Raw genomic sequence first — 19,567 nt, 5'->3', positions numbered from 1 at the left:
GACTTTAATGCAGGAAACTCAAATCAGTTTTACCTAATCAGCATGTTAAATGTGCAACCAGAGGGAAAAAACTCTAGACCACCTTTACTCCTCACACAGAGGCGCATACAAAACTCTCCCTCTCCTTCCATTTGGCAAATCTGACCATAATTGCATCCTCCTAATTCCTGTTTACAAGCAAAAACTAAAGCAGGAAGCAGTGACTTGGTCAATAAGAAAGTGGTTAGATGAAGCAGATGCTAAGCTACAGGACTGTTTTGCTAACACAGACTGGAATATGTTCCGGGATTCTTCTGATGGCATTGAGGAGTACCCCACAACAGTCACTGGCTTCATCAATAAGTGCATCGATGACGTCGTCCCCACAGTGACTGTACGTACATACATTTACATTTACATTTAAGTCATTTAGCAGACGCTCTTATCCAGAGCGACTTACAAATTGGTGCGTTCACCTTAAGACATCCAGTGGAACAGCCACTTTACAATAGTGCATCTAAATCTTTTAAGGGGGGGGGTGAGAAGGATTACTTTATCCTATCCTAGGTATTCCTGAAAGAGGTGGGGTTTCAGGTGTCTCCGGAAGGTGGTGATTGACTCCGCTGTCCTGGCGTCGTGAGGGAGTTTGTTCCACCATTGGGGGGCCACATACCCCAACCAGAAGCCATGGTTTACAGGCAACATCCTCACTGAGCTAAAGGGTGGAGCTGCCGCTCTCAAGAAGCAGGACTCCAACCCAGAAGCCTATAAGAAATCCAGCTATTGCCTCTGACAAACTATCAAACAGGCAAAGCATCAATACAGGACTAAGATTGAATCGTACTACACCGGCACCGATGCTCGTCGGATGTGGCTGGGCTTTGAAACTACTACAGACTACAAAGGGATGCACAGCCACGAGCTGCCCAGTGACACAAACCTACCAGACGAGCTAAATTATTTATATGCTCACTTCGCGACAAGTAACACTGAAACATGCATGAGAGCACCAGCCGTTCCAGACGACTGTGTGATCACGCTCTCGGTAGCTGATGTAAACAAAACCTTTAAACAGGTCAACATTCACAAAGCCGCTGAGCCAGACGGATTATCAGGGCATGTATTCAAAGCATGCGCGGACCAACTGTCAAGTGTCTTCACTGACATTTTCAATCTCTCCTTGATCGAGTCTGCAACACCTACATGTTTCAAGCAGACCACCATAGTCCCTGTGCCCAAGGAAGTGAAGGTAACCTGCCTAAATGATTACCGCCCCATAGCACTTACGTCAGTAGCCATGAAGTGCTTTGAAAGGCTGGTCATGGCTCACATCAACAGCATCCTCCCGGACACCCTAGACCCACTCCAATTCGCATACTGCCCCCAACAGATCCACAGATGATGCAATCTCAATCGCACTCCCTTTCACACCTGGACAAAAGGAACACCTATGTGAGAATGTTGTTCATTGGCTATAGCTCAGCGTTCAACACCATAGTGCCCACAAAGCTCATCACTAAACTAAGTACTCTGGGACTAAACACCTCCCTCTGCAACTGGATCCTGGACTTCCTGACGTGCCGCCCCTAGGTGGTAAAAGTAGGCAACAACACGTCTGCCACGAGGATCCTTAACACTGGGGCCCCTCAGGGGTGTGTACTTAGTCCCCTCCTGTATTACCTGTTCACCCACGACTGCGTGGCCATTCAAGACTCCAACAGCATCATTAAGTTTGCTGACGACACAACAGTGGTCACCGACAACGATGAGACGGCCTATAGGGAGGAGGTCAGAGAACTGGCAGTGTGGTGCCAGGACAACAACCTCTCCCTAAATATGAGCAAGACAAAGGAGCTGATCGTGGACTACGGGAAAAGGTGGTCCGAACAGGCCCTCATTAACATCGACGGGACTGTAGTTGAGTGGGTCGAGAGTTTCAAGTTGCTTGGTATCCACATCTACAACGAACTATTATGGTCCAAACATATCAAGACAGTTGTGAAGAGGGCATGACAAAGCCTTCTCTCCCTCAGGAGACTGAAAAGATTTGGCATGGGCCCCCAGATCCTCAAAAGGTTCTACAGCTGCACCATCGAGAGCATCCTGACCGGTTGCGTCACTGCCTGACCGTAAGGCGCTACAGAGGGTAGTGCGAACAGCCCAGTACATCACTGGGGCCAAGCTTCCTGCCATCCAGGACCTATGTAATAGGCAGTGAGGAAAGCCCATAAAATTGTCAATAAAACTCCAGTCACCCAAGTTATAGACTGTATTCTCTGTATTCTCTGCTATCGGACATGTACAGATTACCTCAACTAGCCTGTACCCCTGCAAACTGTCTCGGTACCGGTGCTCCGTGTATATAGCCTCGTAATTGTTATTCTTATTGTATTACTTTGTATTATTACTTTTTATTTTAGCCTACTTGGTAAATATTTTCTTCTTCTTGAACTGCACTGTTGGTTAAGGGCTTGCAAGTAAGCATTTCACGGTAAAGTCTACACTTGTTGTATTCGGCGCATTTGGCAAATAAAGTTTGATTTGATTTAAGTGAGTCAGGCTGTTGCTGAGTGAGTGAGTTGTGGGGAGAGCTGGAGGGGTGTGTGTGTTCAGAGAGAAGCATGCAGCTCAGTCCACTATTGGCTGAGTCATGTGAGTGAGCAGAGACAGAGCAGCATGCGCACCACGCTGTGACAACTTTTTACCAGTTGTAGGTAGGCTATTTAACTTGTAATTATGCAGGAGTGGAAATTTAAAATGGAAGTTGTGTGCTTCTGTTATGGGGAAAAGTCCTCAATGAAACTGACATTAAATGTGGAGAATGATACATTTGCATCTGTTGGCCATCAAATGTATATGCCATTGTAGGCTACAATAAATATGTTGAAATTACTATATTACTGGAGTCATTGAAAATACATTTGTGCCACTTGTGTAACCTACCTGTAGCTGGCAAACAGATTTAATAAATAGCCTATAACTTCAGTGTATTGTTGTTTTAGCCTTGTGTTATTCTGCCATTATTAATGGCCATGTTTAGTTATTTAAATTGCCAATCAGTTGCACGCATTAGATTGACGGTAACAGTCAGTCAGATTAGGCTACAGGTATTTATTTATTTTTATAAACACTGGCTGTTGTTGACAAGAATATTCAGTTCATATACATATTATTAATGTTTAATTCAGTGATTGAAATTGCGACCCCGTCCTCGGTAGCCTATTCCAGCGGGATTTTTGAAAACACAAGCACTTCTTACCTCAAAATTGCTAAGCTAAGCTATTCATGTTGAAATCATTTGTAAGTATATTTGAACGAAGCAAGCTGCTAAATCGTTCAGTTTACATCTTGCCTATATCTTGCCTAGGCTACTGTAGCCTATCTTAAATAAGATGTAGGCCTATCAGGGGCTATAGGCTACCTGCATCTACAGTAAAACTGTTTCCCCTTTGTCTTTATGGGGTATTGTGTGTAGATTGATGAGGATTTTTATTTATTTAATACATTTTAGAATAAGGCTGTAATGTAACAAAATGTGGAAAATGTCAAGGGTTCTGAATACTTTCTGAATGCACTATCTAAGCAAGACATGTAATTCAAAGTTGAATTACAATCATAAACCCAGATTTTATTCTGTAGCCTATGCCTACTGAAATGACCATTAAATCTTGCAAATGTTCTCAACATCTGGCACATAATAACAGCACAATTGCCAGAAAATAGCCTAGCATTCGTTTTTTTGTCCAAGTGTTTCTTGCGCAGAGATTTCAAGATCCTCTGTCCAACTTTCATCACTCAAACTCTCCTGGTGGATTTATCTATAGTTATGCACATGTTCAAAAGGGATTTATTTACAATTATGAACCGGGTTTGAGCCCTGAACGCTGATTGGCTGAAAGCAGTGGTATATCATACCGTATACCATGGGTATGACAAAAAAAACGTTTTACTGTTCTAATTATGTTGGTAACCAGTTTATAATAGCAATAAGGCACCCCAGGGTTTGTGGTATATTGCCAATATACCACGGCGAATTGGTGTATCCAGGCACTCTGCGTTGTGTAATGCTAAAAGACAGCCCTTAGACTATATACCATACCCCCTCATGCCTTATTGCTTAATCATAGTAGTCAGACGAGTTAAATCAACATCCATTGATAGAAAATGATCTGGCGAGTTTAATAAGGGCAAATTATATTTTCTCTTGCAACATATTCAAATGTGTTTACTACATCATGTCATAGTTCGCAATAATAATAATCTTGATGAAAACCGAACTGTGCTTCTAATGTCGTTAGTTTATTGTATAAATTTGGCAACTCTTCTCTTGCTGTGGAAAAAAATGTGGGCAAATTTTCAGGCCAGGTTTTCAGTGGTCATTGTTATAGAAAGTTTAGCTAGACCTGGCAACCCTGTTTATGTGGAAGTGTTTTTTTGTAGTTTTTTTAACCTTTATTTAACAGGGCAAGTTAGTTAAGAACAAATTCTTATTTACAGTGACGGCCTACCAAAAGGCAAAAGGCCTCATGCGGGGACGGGGTCTGGGATTGAAAATAAAATAGAAATATTGGACAAAACATACATGACAACAAGAGAGACAACACTACATAAAGAGAGACCTAAGACAACAACACATGACAACACAGCATGGTAGCAACACAACATGACAACAACATGGTAGCAACACAACATGGCAGCAGTACAACATGGTAGCGGCACAAAACATGGTACAAACATTATTGGGCACAGACAACAGCACAAAGGGCAAGAAGGTAGAGACAACAATACACCACGCAAAGCAGCCACAACTGTCAGTAAGAGTGTCCATGATAGTCTCTGAATGGAGAGATAAAACTGTCCATTTTGAGTGTTTATTGCAGCTCGTTCCAGTTGCTAGCTGCAGCGAACTGAAAAGACGAGCGACCCAGGGATGTGTTTGCTTTGGGGACCTTTAACAGAATGTGACCGGCAGAACGGGTGTTGTATGTGGAGGATGAGGGCTGTAATAGATATCTCAAATAGAGGGGTGTCAGGCCTAAGAGGGTTTTAGAGGTAAATAAGCATCAACCAGTGGGTGCTTCCAATTTGCTGAGTAGAGTGTCGAAGGCTATTTTGTAAATGACATCACCGAAGTCAAGGATCGGTAGGATAGTCAGTTTTACGAGGGTATGTTGGCAGCATGAGTGAAGGATGCTTTGTTGCGAAATAGGAAGCCGATTCTAGAGTTAACTTTAGATTGGAGATGCTTAATGTGAGTCTGGAAGGAAAGTTTACAGTCTAGCCAGATACCTAGGTATTAATAGTTGTCCACATATTCTAAGTCAGAACCGTCATTTCGTTTCACTAGCATTTAAGAGCAGTTGGAGGCCACGGAAGGAGTGTTGTTTGGCGTTGAAGCTTGTTTGGAGGTTTGTTAACACAGTGTCCAAAGAAGGGCCAGATGTATACAGAACGTCTGCATAGAGGAGGATCAAAGAATCACCCGCAGCAAGAGCGACACCACCAGAAAAGAGTCGGCCCGAGAATTGAACCCTGTGGCACCCCCATAGAGACTGTCAGAGGTCCGGACAACAGGCTCTCCTATTTTACACACTGAACTCTGTCTGATAAGTAGTTAGTGAACCAGGCAAGGCAGTCATTAGAGACACCAAGGTTGTCGAGTCTGCCGATAAGAATATGTTGTTTGACAGAGTCGAAAGCCTTGGCCAGGTTGATGAAGACGGTTGCACAGTACTGTCTTTTATTGATGGCGGTTATGATATTGTTTAGGACCGTGAGCGTGGCTGAAGTGCACCCATGACCATCTCGGAAACCAGATTGCATAGCAGAGAAGGTACAGTGGGATTCGAAATGGTCGGTGATCTGTTTGTTCACTTGGCTTTCGAAGACTTGGTGGCGGATAATTTTAGGAAGAGAGGGTCCAGATTGTTTAGCCCAGCTGATTTGTAGGGATCCACATTTTGCAGCTCTTTCAGAACATCAGCTGTCTAGATTTGGGTGAAGGAGAAGTGTGTGTGGGGGGGGCTTGGGCCAGTTGCTGCGTGGGGTGCAGAGCTGTTGGCCAGGGTTGGGGTAGCCAGATGGAAAGCAAGGCCAGCCGTAGAGAAATGCTTATTGAAATTCTCAATAATCGTGGATTGTTGGCAAATCTGATGGCCGAATGGTAAAGAACATCTAGCCGCTCGAGAGCACCCTTACCTGCCAATCTATAAATTACATTCAGGTCACATGCACTTAATCAGGAAGCCAGCCCTGAGGCCGATTTGTCAAACAACTGTCTGAACATGGAGGTAACCATTCAGTGTGTCATAACTATTGTACATTCAGACCCTATGGGTCATTCAGTTGCTTTCATGTCTATACGTGACATGAGTGTTTGTGCAGACAATCAATAATAGCATAATCCATAGCATTTGTCCAGAGGTTGTCGTTCTCTGACCATGGTGGGTCTATTATTGTTTGTTTCTTATTTAGCTCATACAGTGAGTTGGTTATGCAGTAATCATATTTGCGTCCAACTGTAGAGCACAGTACGGAAGGTTGAGACAGCAGTATCTTATTCATTGTGTCATTTTTACACATACAGACTAATTACAGAGAGAACCGGGTTGGCATATAGTGTACAGAGGAATGCAATGTACTAGAATGGACATTGGGCATGCAAGAGATTATAATAAGAATGGGAATTTCAGAGCTCGGACTCATTTTTTCCTTCGCTCACACAGCCTATTCACACTCACATTTTGAGATGAATGCTAGTTTGTAATTAGACAACCATCCATCCACCCACATGTCATTATACTGTACGGTACCTTTTGTACAGTAGCCACAAATCAAGTTAAATGGGGTTACCTATCAGTGCCGCATAATATGCATTACATTATGCCCATACATACCACTGATGGTATTCATGTATTTACCTACATACTATGTTGCCATATGTTGTTTCTACTATAATGAAAACCGCTACAATATTCTGAACCATTTAAGAGGAAACTAAGAAAGAGTTCAAGTGATGCTGTTCAATGTGCAGTAGGCCTTTTCTTTTTGTAACCAGATAAAACATGCAAAGAGCGTTCCATGACAATAATAAACGTTACGTTATTTCGTTCCATGATTTGGAATACTTAATTTTACAAAACTATAGACTAGTGTCTAGTCTAGTGCGACACAAGGATGAGCAGCGGTCGTGTGTATGGTTGCAGATATCAAATGGATGTGTCTTTACTGCAGTATAGCTTCAACACAACGACTGTACTGCCGTCTGAAGACAAAGTCCCAGGCGATTTTGGTCCCACTTGGAATCCAATAAAAGCCCACCAATGTAGGTAATAGGCTAATATTAGAATTACAATCAAACACTCGAGACATTACCGCAAGTCCCTCGTGCCACAGAATCAAACACAAATTTGTCAGGGCATTTGTTGCCAAGGGGGCGAAATTATCCAACATGGGCATGATGCAAATTGGCTTTTGTAGGCTATTTACAGTATCTGACGTGCAAATAAAGTAAGAGACAATAAAATGGCAAACGTTTACCTTTGTTGCAATCCAGTGTTGTTTATCAAATATCGCTCCCACACACGACAAAGAGATATGTGCTACAATGTATAGTCAGGACAGTGAGCTACACAGCACCCACCAATCACCCCGACAACGCACTGTACCTCACTCCTTGCTCATAGGCTACATGCGTATTTCCCTCCTCGAGGACAGGCAAAGGGAGGGAGGTGGCTTCAGGACTCATTGTCATATAATGGCATATCTTCAAAACTCTTACATTACAGGCTTCTTACACATGTATGATCCTTAGAATGTTGATGGATCATTTCATTAAATACATTATTGTCAAATAGGAAATTCATGTAAGATTAAATGAATGCATTTGATTAAGTGCAGCGTATGAGGTGGTTGTACGTTTGGTGAAGTTCAATTGTATTTCTGACCACTGTGCATAGTGACTCAGCAACAGGTGCAAATGTCAGAAATTAATCAACCATAAGAGTAGCCTATTGGGTCTGTCTTGGGCTTGTCAGTAAAGCTACATATGGTACTTGCTGTATGAAATACACTTAAATGTAAGCGAACAATAATGCGTTGTGCTGTGCAGGTTGACAACGACACTAAACATCAAAGCAACAGACAATAAACACATGATATTTCATAGTGTATATATTATAAAATATAGAAGTAATTACATTTTTTTTTAAAATATAGCCTAGCATGTCAAACGTCACCAAACTAAACAGTGTATCTCATGAACAGAGTGCCACCAAGTGGCTGATATTGTACCATACAGTATGTACAGTGTGCAGTGTAAAATGCTTGTCTAGGAAATGAATGTTCATATCCATGGCAGTACACACCAACCATTAGCGCAACCAGTAGCGACCCGTCATGCTGGGCAGGTGGGGTTCTGTTTTGAGCCCCACCTTTCTAGATAAAAATAATAATAATAATAATAAAGCCCGAAAACAAACATGGTCTCTTTTTTGCTTTCTTGAGTAAGGCAGCTCCAAAATGCAGGTGTTACAGCCTAGCTCAGTGCTTTCTGTGGTGGTGGTGGGGCAGCCATCGGAAAATACTGAGCGTAGGGGTTGGTCATGTTCTCTAGTTCTGTCGTGATTGGCTTAGTGTTCTTTCACTCATGGGGACACTACGTCACCGCCAAATCTAAGGGTAGAGCTCGCACATTCAAGCCCCTTGGATGCTGCCATAGAGTTACATTAGAAGTGCCTATCCAAGAAGGCTCAAGGTCTTTGGCCACAGATAAAAGGAAGTCAAATTAAGTTATATCTACAGCAACATTGATTGGACTCATCATGTCAACGTCATACTTTCAAAATCATCATGAATCACATTGACAATCTACTGGCAAATAATTTTTAATCCTTGTCATATGAAGATAAATAATAAAGAGAAATTATAGATAAAACGTACCGGTGCTCTTCGGCCATTGGACATAAACATTACGCAACAAGTTGGAAATCGCAAATTCAACAATGAGTGGTTTGGAAGGAATCATTGGCTAACTGCAAGCATTGCAAAGCAATCACTAGCCTGCTATTCAGTGGAGTGGGTGTGTGGTCCCAAGTCTGGGTTTAATGGTCTCTTTTCCAAGCTTAAAAGGGTAAACATTCAACATTGGCCATGGTGTCAATCCAGCATGACTTCTGCCGAGCTCAAAACAACTGGAAACTCAGAATTGGAAATCTGATTACAGTGAGTTCAAGACAACTGGGAACTCTGAAAAAAAACTAGCTCCAACTGGGAAAATATGTTTTGAACGGTCATCCAAATAGGAATTGCAAGTTTGGAACTCAGGCCTCTTTCTAGCTCCGACCTGAAGATGCCTGAGGTCATCATGATTCAACCTTGTTTTTTTTCCGAGTTCCCAGTTAGCTTGAAAACACCATAAATGCAGAGAATGCCAGACTTTAATGACCAAGTCTGATGACAAAATTTTCCCACGAAGGACCGCAGCACCACCTTCCTGTTCAAGTGAGTACAGGACAACAAGGTGAGTCCAAACATGTATTGTATGCTGCTGCATAAATGATGTAATATGCCAGGGAGATATGTATACTGTAGCTAAGAAAGTAATATTAAACGTATGTTGTGTAGTAAGCTGTTAGTAACCCATGTTACTAATTTTGCCTGCTGTTCTGACTTGATGGTGCACATGTAGCCTATAGCCTGTTTAAGAGAAATGTAATCATTGAATATTGTTAGAACTTTCATATGCCTATTTTATTGAACCAATAGTTATATTGACTACGTCCTTCCTACCTCGCTCATTAATGTCTTAATCAAAATGACGGATTGCCTCTTATCCAGTCGTCGTTCCCTTATGCCATAGTTTGTAAATCTCAATTGTCAGTAGAAACCACATTTGTTTAAGCAAGTCAGCCATACCAGCTATGTTTTTTTTAAAGGCAGTAAATGAGGCTGAAGGAACTGTTTCGCTGCCAGACAAGGCTCTGCTGATAGCCAGGAGTAGCAGTGGTAAGGTGTTGGGACAGCTTTATGTAGACCCTAACAGTTTGTGGGCACCGTTTGTCAGCGTTATAGTGCAATTAATGAATTGTTTAGTGTTGGGTTGTGGGTTTGCTGGCATGCATCTAAAAAAAAACGTTTTTGACACACCAAGATTTACACGCTAAAATCACCACTGAACTCAACACATTTATTTTAAAACAGATTACATGAATGTTTAAAATTTGCATTTGTAAAATCAAACTTCATCGTGTGATCGGTTGTATAATACAGTAGTACGCATGCACAAGCTTGATAAACAAACACAATCTTTATTTGATCACTTTGTTGAAAGCCCTTTACAATTCTAACGCATGCAGTTATTACAAGATCCATGTACAGTATCAATGGGTCTATGGTAGGGTTGGGGTCAGTTAGAATTCAAGTCAGTCAATTCGGAAAATGATTGAAATCGAAAATTCTAAACAATGAAAAACTTTTGAAATGAATAGCTTCTTTTTATTTGATTAAGAAGTCATTAAAAAAAAATCCCTTTTTTTAATTACATTTCTACAGGCCCATCTCTCAGCGGTTCACCTAAAAAGTGTGCTTTGTTGATGTTTGAATCCAAGATTGGCCATTTAAAGTTGAATTTCAGTTTACTTCCTTAATTGACTGACTTGATGAACATGTTCTTATGTGCTTCTGTTCTACACACTCAAACCTTTATGTATGCCAATGTTCATGTAAATCAGCGACCATCAACTAGATTTATTGAGCAGGGGCCGGAACATAGTTACACATCATTTATAGACTGCAAATTGACCACAAGAAGCCCAAACAGATATACTAATTGACTAAAACATAATCATTTTTAACCCTGCTGACATGTGTACACGATCACATACGGTATATCTCTCTATTATGCATGGGAATACTTTGGAACAGATTTCAGCAGAGATGTGCGTCACCGTGTTGTCCGGTGTATGGGAGGGGGAAAGGTGGTCCTCTGAGTTGGTGTTTTAGGAAGTGCTCGAGAGGGGCATGATGTGTAACGCTCCAGCAACAAACTCTCTGAGGCCCTAAAATGTATAACAGATAACATGGTTGTTACACTTGGCATGACAAATTAAACAGAGACTAAGCAATGCAGAGTGTATTCGTGTGAGTCACACAGTATTTTCAGTCATAAATGAGTGTGTCTCTCAGGGGAATTATTAAAATAGTCAAGGTGTTGTAGAGGTGTCAGTCTGTAGAGCCCCTTATAGCTGATTGTCTGTTTCACAGTTAGTCCAGTAAGTCTCGGCTCAAAAATCATTTTAAAAAACAGTCATAATGTCAGCTGCAGTAACTGGACATGTTTTTTTTTTTTTTTTTTAAACATTTCAACATATAGCCTATGACACAGTTAAACTTACATCTAGGTCATTAAAGACCCACGAGAGCAGTTATTTGGAAATTATTAGGGTCGGGTTGTTTTGTGGTTGGCAGTTTAAAATGCACATCAACTCGGATTACCCAAATCATTTAGTTTGAGATGCAAAATTCACAGAACTATCAACAGAAATATACCCAGACCAGTTTCATTACAAATAAGGAGAATAAATGGTAACACTGCATATGAATACCCTCTTCATAATGCATATTTAACTCCTTATGAGAAATGCATTACAATGGAGAAATTGGGCGCTAATAACTGCTCATAGACATTCAAACTGCATTATGACCAAGGCCATTGTCTTACGTCAGATAGCGCGTCAATTCCGCCTGCACGGATCTGTCTCGTATCTTGCAAAGGGTAATGGGATAGCTCGAAAGTAGTTCTGCTACTCCGAGTCAATATTCAGGTGATAATAAGCAAACAAGAAAACGCTCACCCAGGGGCGGCACTCCTAGTAGGCGGGGACTTTAATACAGGGAAACTTAAATCAGTTTTAACTCATTTCTATCAGCATGTTAAATGTGCAACCAGAGGTAAAAGAACTCTGGACCACCCTATACGCCACACACAGAGATGTATACAAAGCTCTCCCTCTCCCTCCATTTGGAAAATTTGACCATAATTCCATCCTCCTAATTCCTGTTTACAAGCAAATACTAAAGCAGGAAGCACCAGTGACTAGATCAATAAAAAGTGGTCAGATGAAGCAGATGCTAAGCTACAGGACTGTTTTGCTAGCATAGACTGGAATATGTTCCGGGATTCCTCCAATGGCATTGAGGAGTACATCACATCTGTATTGATGACTTCGTCCCCACAGTGACCATACGTACATACCCCAACCAGAAGCCATGGATTACAGGCAACATCCGCACTGAGGTAAAGGGTAGAGCTGCCACTTTCAAGGAGTGGGACTCTAACCCGGAAGATTATAAGAAATCCCGCTATGCACTCCGAAAAACCATCAAACAGGCAAAGCTTCAATACAGGGCTAAGATCGAGTCATACTACACACCGGCTCTGATGCTCGTCAGATGTGGCAGGGCCTGCAAACCATTACAGACTACAAAGGGAAGCACAGCCGTGAGCTGCTTGGTGACACGAGCCTACAGAATGAGCTAAACTACTTCTACACTAAAGGAACACCTATGTGAGAATGCTATTCATTGACTACAGCTCAGCATCAACACCATAGTGCCCTCAAATCTCATCAATAAGCTAAGGACCCTGGGACTAAACACCTCCCTCTGCAACTGGATCCTGGACTTCCTGACAGGCCTCCCTCAGGTGGTAAGGGTAGGTAACAACACATCCGCCACGCTGATCCTCAACACAGTGGCCACTCGGGGGTGCGTGCTCAGCCCCCTCCTGTACTCCCTGTTCACTCGTGACTGCACGGCCAGGCACGACTCCAACACCATCATTAAATTTGCAGATGACACAGCCGACAACAACTGATCACCGACAACAACGAGACAGCCTATAGGGAGGAAGTCAGAGACCGGGCTGTGTGGTGCCAGGACAATAACCTCTCCCTCAATGTGATCAAGACAAAGGAGATGATTGTGGACTAAGAGAAAAAGAGGACCAAGCATGCCCCCATTCTCATCGATGGGACTGTAGTGGAGCAGTTTGAGAGCTTCAAGTTACTTGGTGTCCACATCACCAACAAACTAACATGGTCCAAGCACACCAAGACAGTCGTGAAGCGGGCATGACAAAACCTATTCCCCCTCAGGAGACTGAAAAGATTTCACATGAGTCTTCAGGTCCTCAAAAAGGTTCTACAGCTGCAGCAGCTGCTTGGCACAATACATCACTGGGGCCAAGCTTCCACCCATCCAGGACCTCTATACCAGGCAGTGTCAGAGGAAGGCCCTAGTCTCCAGCCACCCTAGTCATAGACTCCAGCCACCCTAGTCATAGACAGTTCTCTCTGCTACAGAACAGCAAACAGTACCGGAGTGTCAAGTCTTATAAAGAAATAAAACAAAACGTGTCAGAAAGCTGCTGTGTCGTTCAATGTACATGTAACCAGGTCAAAAATCTTGACCTATGGATCGCAATGCTCCCACGTAGGGACATAGAGCCTGTGAGAACAGCCTTGTGCCTTCAAGCTACTCGACATTGGAAATGTGGGACCCAGTTGTGTCAAAGTAGGAAGGCTACACATAGCTAGTTATGTGTGTGGAAAACATAGAATCACAGGTAAGACATTTGTTTTGTATAGTTTGTTTGTAACTCCACTAACTTCAGTCAGAAGTTTGGACACACCTACTCATTCAAGGGGTTTTCTTAATTTGTACTATTTACTACATTGTAGAATAATAGTGAAGACATCAAAACTATGAAATAACACATATGGAATCATGTAGTAACCAAAAAAGTGTTAAACAAATGAAAATATATTTTATATTTGAAATTCTTCAAAGTAGCCACCCTTTACCTTGATGACATTTTTGCACACTCTTGGCATTATCTCAACAAGTCTCAACCTCCACAAGTCTGGTTCATCCTTGGGAGCAATTTCAAAATGCCTGAAGGTACTACTTTCATCTCTACAAACAATAGTACGCAAGTATAAACACCATGGGACCATGCAGCCGTCATACTGCTCAGGAAGGAGACACGTTCTGTCTCTTAGAGATGAAAGTACTTTGATGTGAAAAGTGCAAATCGATCCCAGAACAACAGCAAAGGACCTTGTGAAGATGCTGCAGGAAACAGGTACAAAGTATCTATATCCACAGTAAAACACGTCCTATATCGACATAACCTGAAAGGCCGCTCAGCAAGGAAGAAGCCACTGCAACAAAACCGCCATAAAAAAGCCAGACTATGGTTTGCATCTGCACATGGGGACAAAGATCGTACTTTTTGGAGCAGTGTCCTCTGGTCTGATGAAACAAAAACAGAACTGTTTGGCCATAATGACCATCGTTATGTTTGGAGGAAAAAGGGGGAGACTTGCAGCACGGGGGTGGCAGCATCATGTTGTGGAGGTGCTTTGCTGCAGGAGGTACTGGTGCACTTCACAAAATAGATGGCGTCATAAGGTAGGAACATTATGTGTATATATTGAAGCAACATCTCAAGACATCAGTCAGGAAGTTAAAGCCTGGTCGCAAATGGGTCTTCCAAATGGACAATGACCCCAAGCATACTTCCAAAGTTGTGGCAAAATGGCTTAAGGACAACAAGGTCAAGGTATTGGAGTGGCCGTCACAAAGCCCTGATCTCAATCCCATAGAAAATTTGTGGGCAGAACCCGAAAAAGCGTGTGCGAGGAAGGAGGCCTACAAACCTGACTGTTCACCAGCTCTGTCAGGAGGAATGGGCCAAAATTCACCCATCTTCTTGTGGGAAGCTTGTGGAATGCTACCCGAAATGTTTGACCCAAGTTAAACAATTTAAAGGCAATGCTACCAAATACTAATTCAGTGTCTATAAACTTCTGACCCACTGGGAATGTGATGAATGAAATAAGAGCTGAATTAAATCATTCTCTCTACTATTATTCTGACATTTCACATTCTTAAAATAAAGTGGTGATCCTAACTTACCTAAGACAGGGAATTTTTTACTAGGATTAAATGTCAGGAATTGTGAACAACTGAGTTTAAATGTATTTGGTTAAGGTGTATGTAAACTTCCGACTTCAACTGTATATATTTTCCAGAGCTTGAGGAGCTATTGAGCTATTACAATGTTGGGTGCACAATGGTGGAAGTATGTGTTTGGGGATGCTCAATATTGCCATCATAAATGCATTGTGTGGTGGACCCTGCAAAGGCCCCTTCCCAGAAACCGCAGGCGCTGGTCCATGAAGGCATTAAAAATGCAGCTTGGGCATTCACTTTGGGATATGGCTACAGTGGTAGGAAGAGGGGAGCCAAGAGTGTGGCACCAGGGCATGTGGACCGAGTTGTAACTAATTTGAAAGCAGGTGAAGTTTGAAGGTCGCAAGAGAGGTTGTGTGGTGTGCATCCCAAATGGATGCAGGGCAAAGAGTGGGTATAAGAAACCTCCTTTGGGTGCACTACGTGTTCTGTGCCACTTTTCAGGATGGGGCCATGCTTTCAGAAGTTCCATGACATGTTGTGGGATAAAGGCAAACACTAAAGTGACAGTGTGAAATATGAATTTAATATTTTATTACCTTTGAACAGTTGTGTTTTGTATCTTCTCTCTTTATCGGTCTCTATCTAATACTTGTTGCATCCACTGAATTGTTGTCAAAGTAGGCTAACTCTTTCTACATTTTGTGTCAGACCGGCTGTGTACTAAATCTTATTGAGAGTTTACCTACATTTTGAAATAGTCTCTGAATAGTTGTTTACATTTTTACATTGTTACAGAAGTAAGAATTGTTGTCACTCAAATATTCTACTTTGTGTGGGTTTTGAAATACTTTCTGAATATTGTCCTCTGGTCACATTTTGGATAATTATTTTATTTATATGTAAATAATATTTATAAGTATAGCATATTATACTTGGTACATTTTCAGTGAGTAATTTCAAGTTTACTTCAATTGAAATACTCTAGTTTTTTTGTTGTTGTGTTGAGTGTTAATTGTTTTTTGATTGCGTCTTTACACAATGGAAGACAAAATTAGTGTTATTTCCATTGACATGAAGGGTGTCCTGTTAAAGAAGAGGCTGTGCTCTTTAATACCAAGTTAAATGGTCATTTATCTTTGTTTTTAAGCTTTGTCTGTTTGAAATGTTTGAGAAAATTAGCTTTAGCTTGAAAATTCTCAGTAATCTACAGCAGCATTCTGGAATTCTATTTGGTTCTAAAGAGGTACACAGGCTAAGCAAGCTTTTTGTGTTAGTAAAGAAAGAGATAACAAATGAGCTAAATAGCAGATGTTCTGAAAGAGCTGCAAAACCTGGACCCGTATAAATCAGCTGGGCTTGACAATCTGGACCCTCTATTTCTGAAACTATCCGCCGCCATTGTCGCAACCCCTATTACCAGCCTGTTCAACCTCTCTTTCATATCGTCTGAGATCCCCAAGGATTGGAAAGCTGCCGCAGTCATCCCCCTCTTCAAAGGGGGAGACACCCTGGACCCAAACTGTTACAGACCTATATCCATTCTGCCCTGCCTATCTAAGGTCTTCGAAAGCCAAGTCAACAAACAGGTCGCTGACCATCTCGAATCCCACCGTACCTTCTCCGCTATGCAATCTGGTTTCCGAGCCGGTCACGGGTGCACCTCAGCCACACTCAAGGTACTAAACGACATCATAACCGCCATCGATAAAAGACAGTACTGTGCAGCCGTCTTCATCGACCTTGCCAAGGCTTTCGACTCTGTCAATCACCATATTCTTATCGGCAGACTCAGTAGCCTCGGTTTTTCGGATGACTGCCTTGCCTGGTTCACCAATTACTTTGCAGACAGAGTTCAGTGTGTCAAATCGGAGGGCATGCTGTCCGGTCCTCTGGCAGTCTCTATGGGGGTGCCACAGGGTTCAATTCTCGGGCCGACTCTTTTCTCTGTATATATCAATGATGTTGCTCTTGCTGCGGGCGATTCCCTGATCCACCTCTACGCAGACGACACCATTCTATATACTTCGGCCCGTCATTGGACACTGTGCTATCTAACCTCCAAACGAGCTTCAATGCCATACAACACTCCTTCCGTGGCCTCCAACTGCTCTTAAACGCTAGTAAAACCAAATGCATGCTTTTCAACCGATCGCTGCCTGCACCCGCATGCCCGCCTAGCATCACCACACTGGATGGTTCCGACCTTGAATATGTGGACACCTATAAGTACCTAGGTGTCTGGCTAGACTGAAAACTCTCCTTCCAGACCCATATCAAACATCTCCAATCGAAAATCAAATCAAGAGTCGGCTTTCTATTCCGCAACAAAGCCTCCTTCACTCACGCTGCCAAGCTTACCCTAGTAAAACTGACTATCCTACCGATCCTCGACTTCGGCGATGTCATCTACAAAATTGCTTCCAACACTCTACTCAGCAAACTGGATGCAGTTTATCACAGTGCCATCCGTTTTGTCACTAAAGCACCTTATACTACCCACCACTGCGACTTGTATGCTCTAGTCGGCTGGCCCTCGCTACATATTCGTCGCCAGACCCACTGGCTCCAGGTCATCTACAAGGGCATGCTAGGTAAAGCTCCGCCTTATCTCAGTTCACTGGTCACGATGGCAACACCCATCCGTAGCACGCACTCCAGCAGGTGTATCTCACTGATCATCCCTAAAGCCAACACCTCATTCGGCCGCCTTTCGTTCCAGTACTCTGCTGCCTGTGACTGGAACGAATTGCAAAAATTGCTGAAGTTGGAGACTTTTATCTCCCTCACCAACTTCAAACATCTGCTATCTGAGCAGCTAACCGATCGCTGCAGCTGTACATAATCTATTGGTAAACAGCCCACCCATTTTCACCTACCTCATCCCCACAGTTTTTATTTATTTACTTTTCTGCTCTTTTGCACACCAATATCTCTACCTGTACATGATCATCTGATCATTTATCACTCCAGTGTTAATCTGCAATATTGTAATTATTCGCCTACCTCCTCATGCCTTTTGCACACATTGTATATAGACTCCCCTTTTTTTCTACTGTGTTATTGACTTGTTAATTGTTTACTCCATGTGTAACTCTGTGTTGTCTGTTCACACTGCTATGCTTTATCTTGGCCAGGTCGCAGTTGCAAATGAGAACTTGTTCTCAACTAGCCTACCTGGTTAAATAAAGGTGAAATAAAACAATTTTTAAAACTATGTCAGTAAGCTAGCTAGCTACAACAGTTAGCTACACAGCCAACGTCCAAGCACAGAATTTGTGCAGGAGATGGCCACCTGTTTGTTTTTATTTTCTCACATTTGTAAACTACTAAATCACTGTTACAACGTTTGTAACAATTTAGCTAGCTAGTTATTCTGCCTATTTCTTGGAGAGTCATTTGAGGGCGCAGTGATATTGTTACATTTTGTACTGTACTTTCATCTTTTGAATGTCGGTTTGAGTTTGAGCTCCATGTCCTACAAGCTTTACGGAGAAGTGACGGAATCTGACATGAGACCATGGACCAAGGCCTTATGAAGCAAATGTTCATATGAATACAGTGAACATAAAACTAGACAATAAAAGCTTTCTATGAGTAGCCTAATATACAGTAAGTTGTGGTAAAAGCCTTTTGATGTTAAACTCAAACTCAATATACACTGAGTGTACGAAACATCTGCTCTTTCCATTATATAGACTGACCAGGTAAATACAGGTGAATGTTATGATCCCTTATTGATGTCTCTTATTAAATCCACTTCAAATCAATGTAGATGAAGGGGAGGAGACAGGTTAAACAAGGATTTTTAAGCCTTGAGACAATTGAGACATGGATTGTGTACGTGTGCCATTCAGAGGGTGAATGGGCAAGCCAAAAAATATAAGTGCCTTTGAACGAGCTATGGTAGTAGGTGCCAGGCTCACCGGTTTAGGTCAACAACTGCAATGCTGCTGGATTTTTCACGCTCAACAGTTTCCTGTGTGTATCAAGAATGGTCCACCACCCAAAGGATGTGGAACGTAATATTAGGAAGGTATTCCTCATGTTTGGTATACTCAGTGTATATCCATCTCTCTACCTTGTGACAAGGATAATAAAGATAATAAAGAAAAGGTTGACATGAATATAGCCTATCTTCAAACTTCAGGTTTCCTCTCTGACAGTGCAGTCATCAATCAGTCAGCATATATTTCCTCTTTATCATTTCCGTCATCTCACTTTCACCACTGTGTATAATGCGCACTGATGTGTTTCTCAAGTTGGCTTGCCTTTTCAATATGCAATATTCTCAAATAAACCACTGGTTTTCATATTTGTTGAGCTGCTATCTAGACTACAGCATTAATACATCCCATTGTAATATTGTAACATTGGTTGTTATACTGCAATATTAGACCATTTGTGATTCTATACCGCCATAATACTCATATTGATGTAGTACTATGATGGTGAATTTCTGTCTACCCCAGTGTTTTATTCAGGCTCAGGCTTCTTGTTGTCTCACTGGGCCATGGCTCTGGCGGAACTGCTCTAACTTGGAGCCAAGGCTAGGCCTTGGGTACTTTTCAGCTCTCATTCACATAACAATGGCTAGCTGAACTTTAACACC

The 19,567-nt window shown here is 42.1% G+C and overlaps 1 protein-coding gene across 2 annotated transcripts in view; it reads right to left on the bottom strand.

The window, feature by feature from the left end:
* Positions 1 to 10,266: 10,266 nt before the first annotated feature.
* The window catches only part of pik3ap1 (phosphoinositide-3-kinase adaptor protein 1), a 32,756-nt gene continuing 23,455 nt past the window's right edge, over positions 10,267 to 19,567 (bottom strand). For both annotated transcript variants that reach the window (XM_029640953.2, XM_029640954.1), the window contains exon 17: positions 10,267 to 11,036. In XM_029640953.2, the coding sequence (XP_029496813.1) occupies positions 10,922 to 11,036 (115 nt within the window). In that variant the 3' untranslated portion in view covers positions 10,267 to 10,921. The remainder of the gene's footprint in view (positions 11,037 to 19,567) is intronic.

The sequence above is a fragment of the Oncorhynchus nerka genome, linkage group LG28 (genome assembly GCF_034236695.1).
Source record: "Oncorhynchus nerka isolate Pitt River linkage group LG28, Oner_Uvic_2.0, whole genome shotgun sequence".
Taxonomy (NCBI): domain Eukaryota; kingdom Metazoa; phylum Chordata; class Actinopteri; order Salmoniformes; family Salmonidae; genus Oncorhynchus; species Oncorhynchus nerka.
The sequence above is the reverse complement of the archived record's forward strand: the minus strand, read 5'-3'. Positions and strand labels throughout refer to the sequence as shown.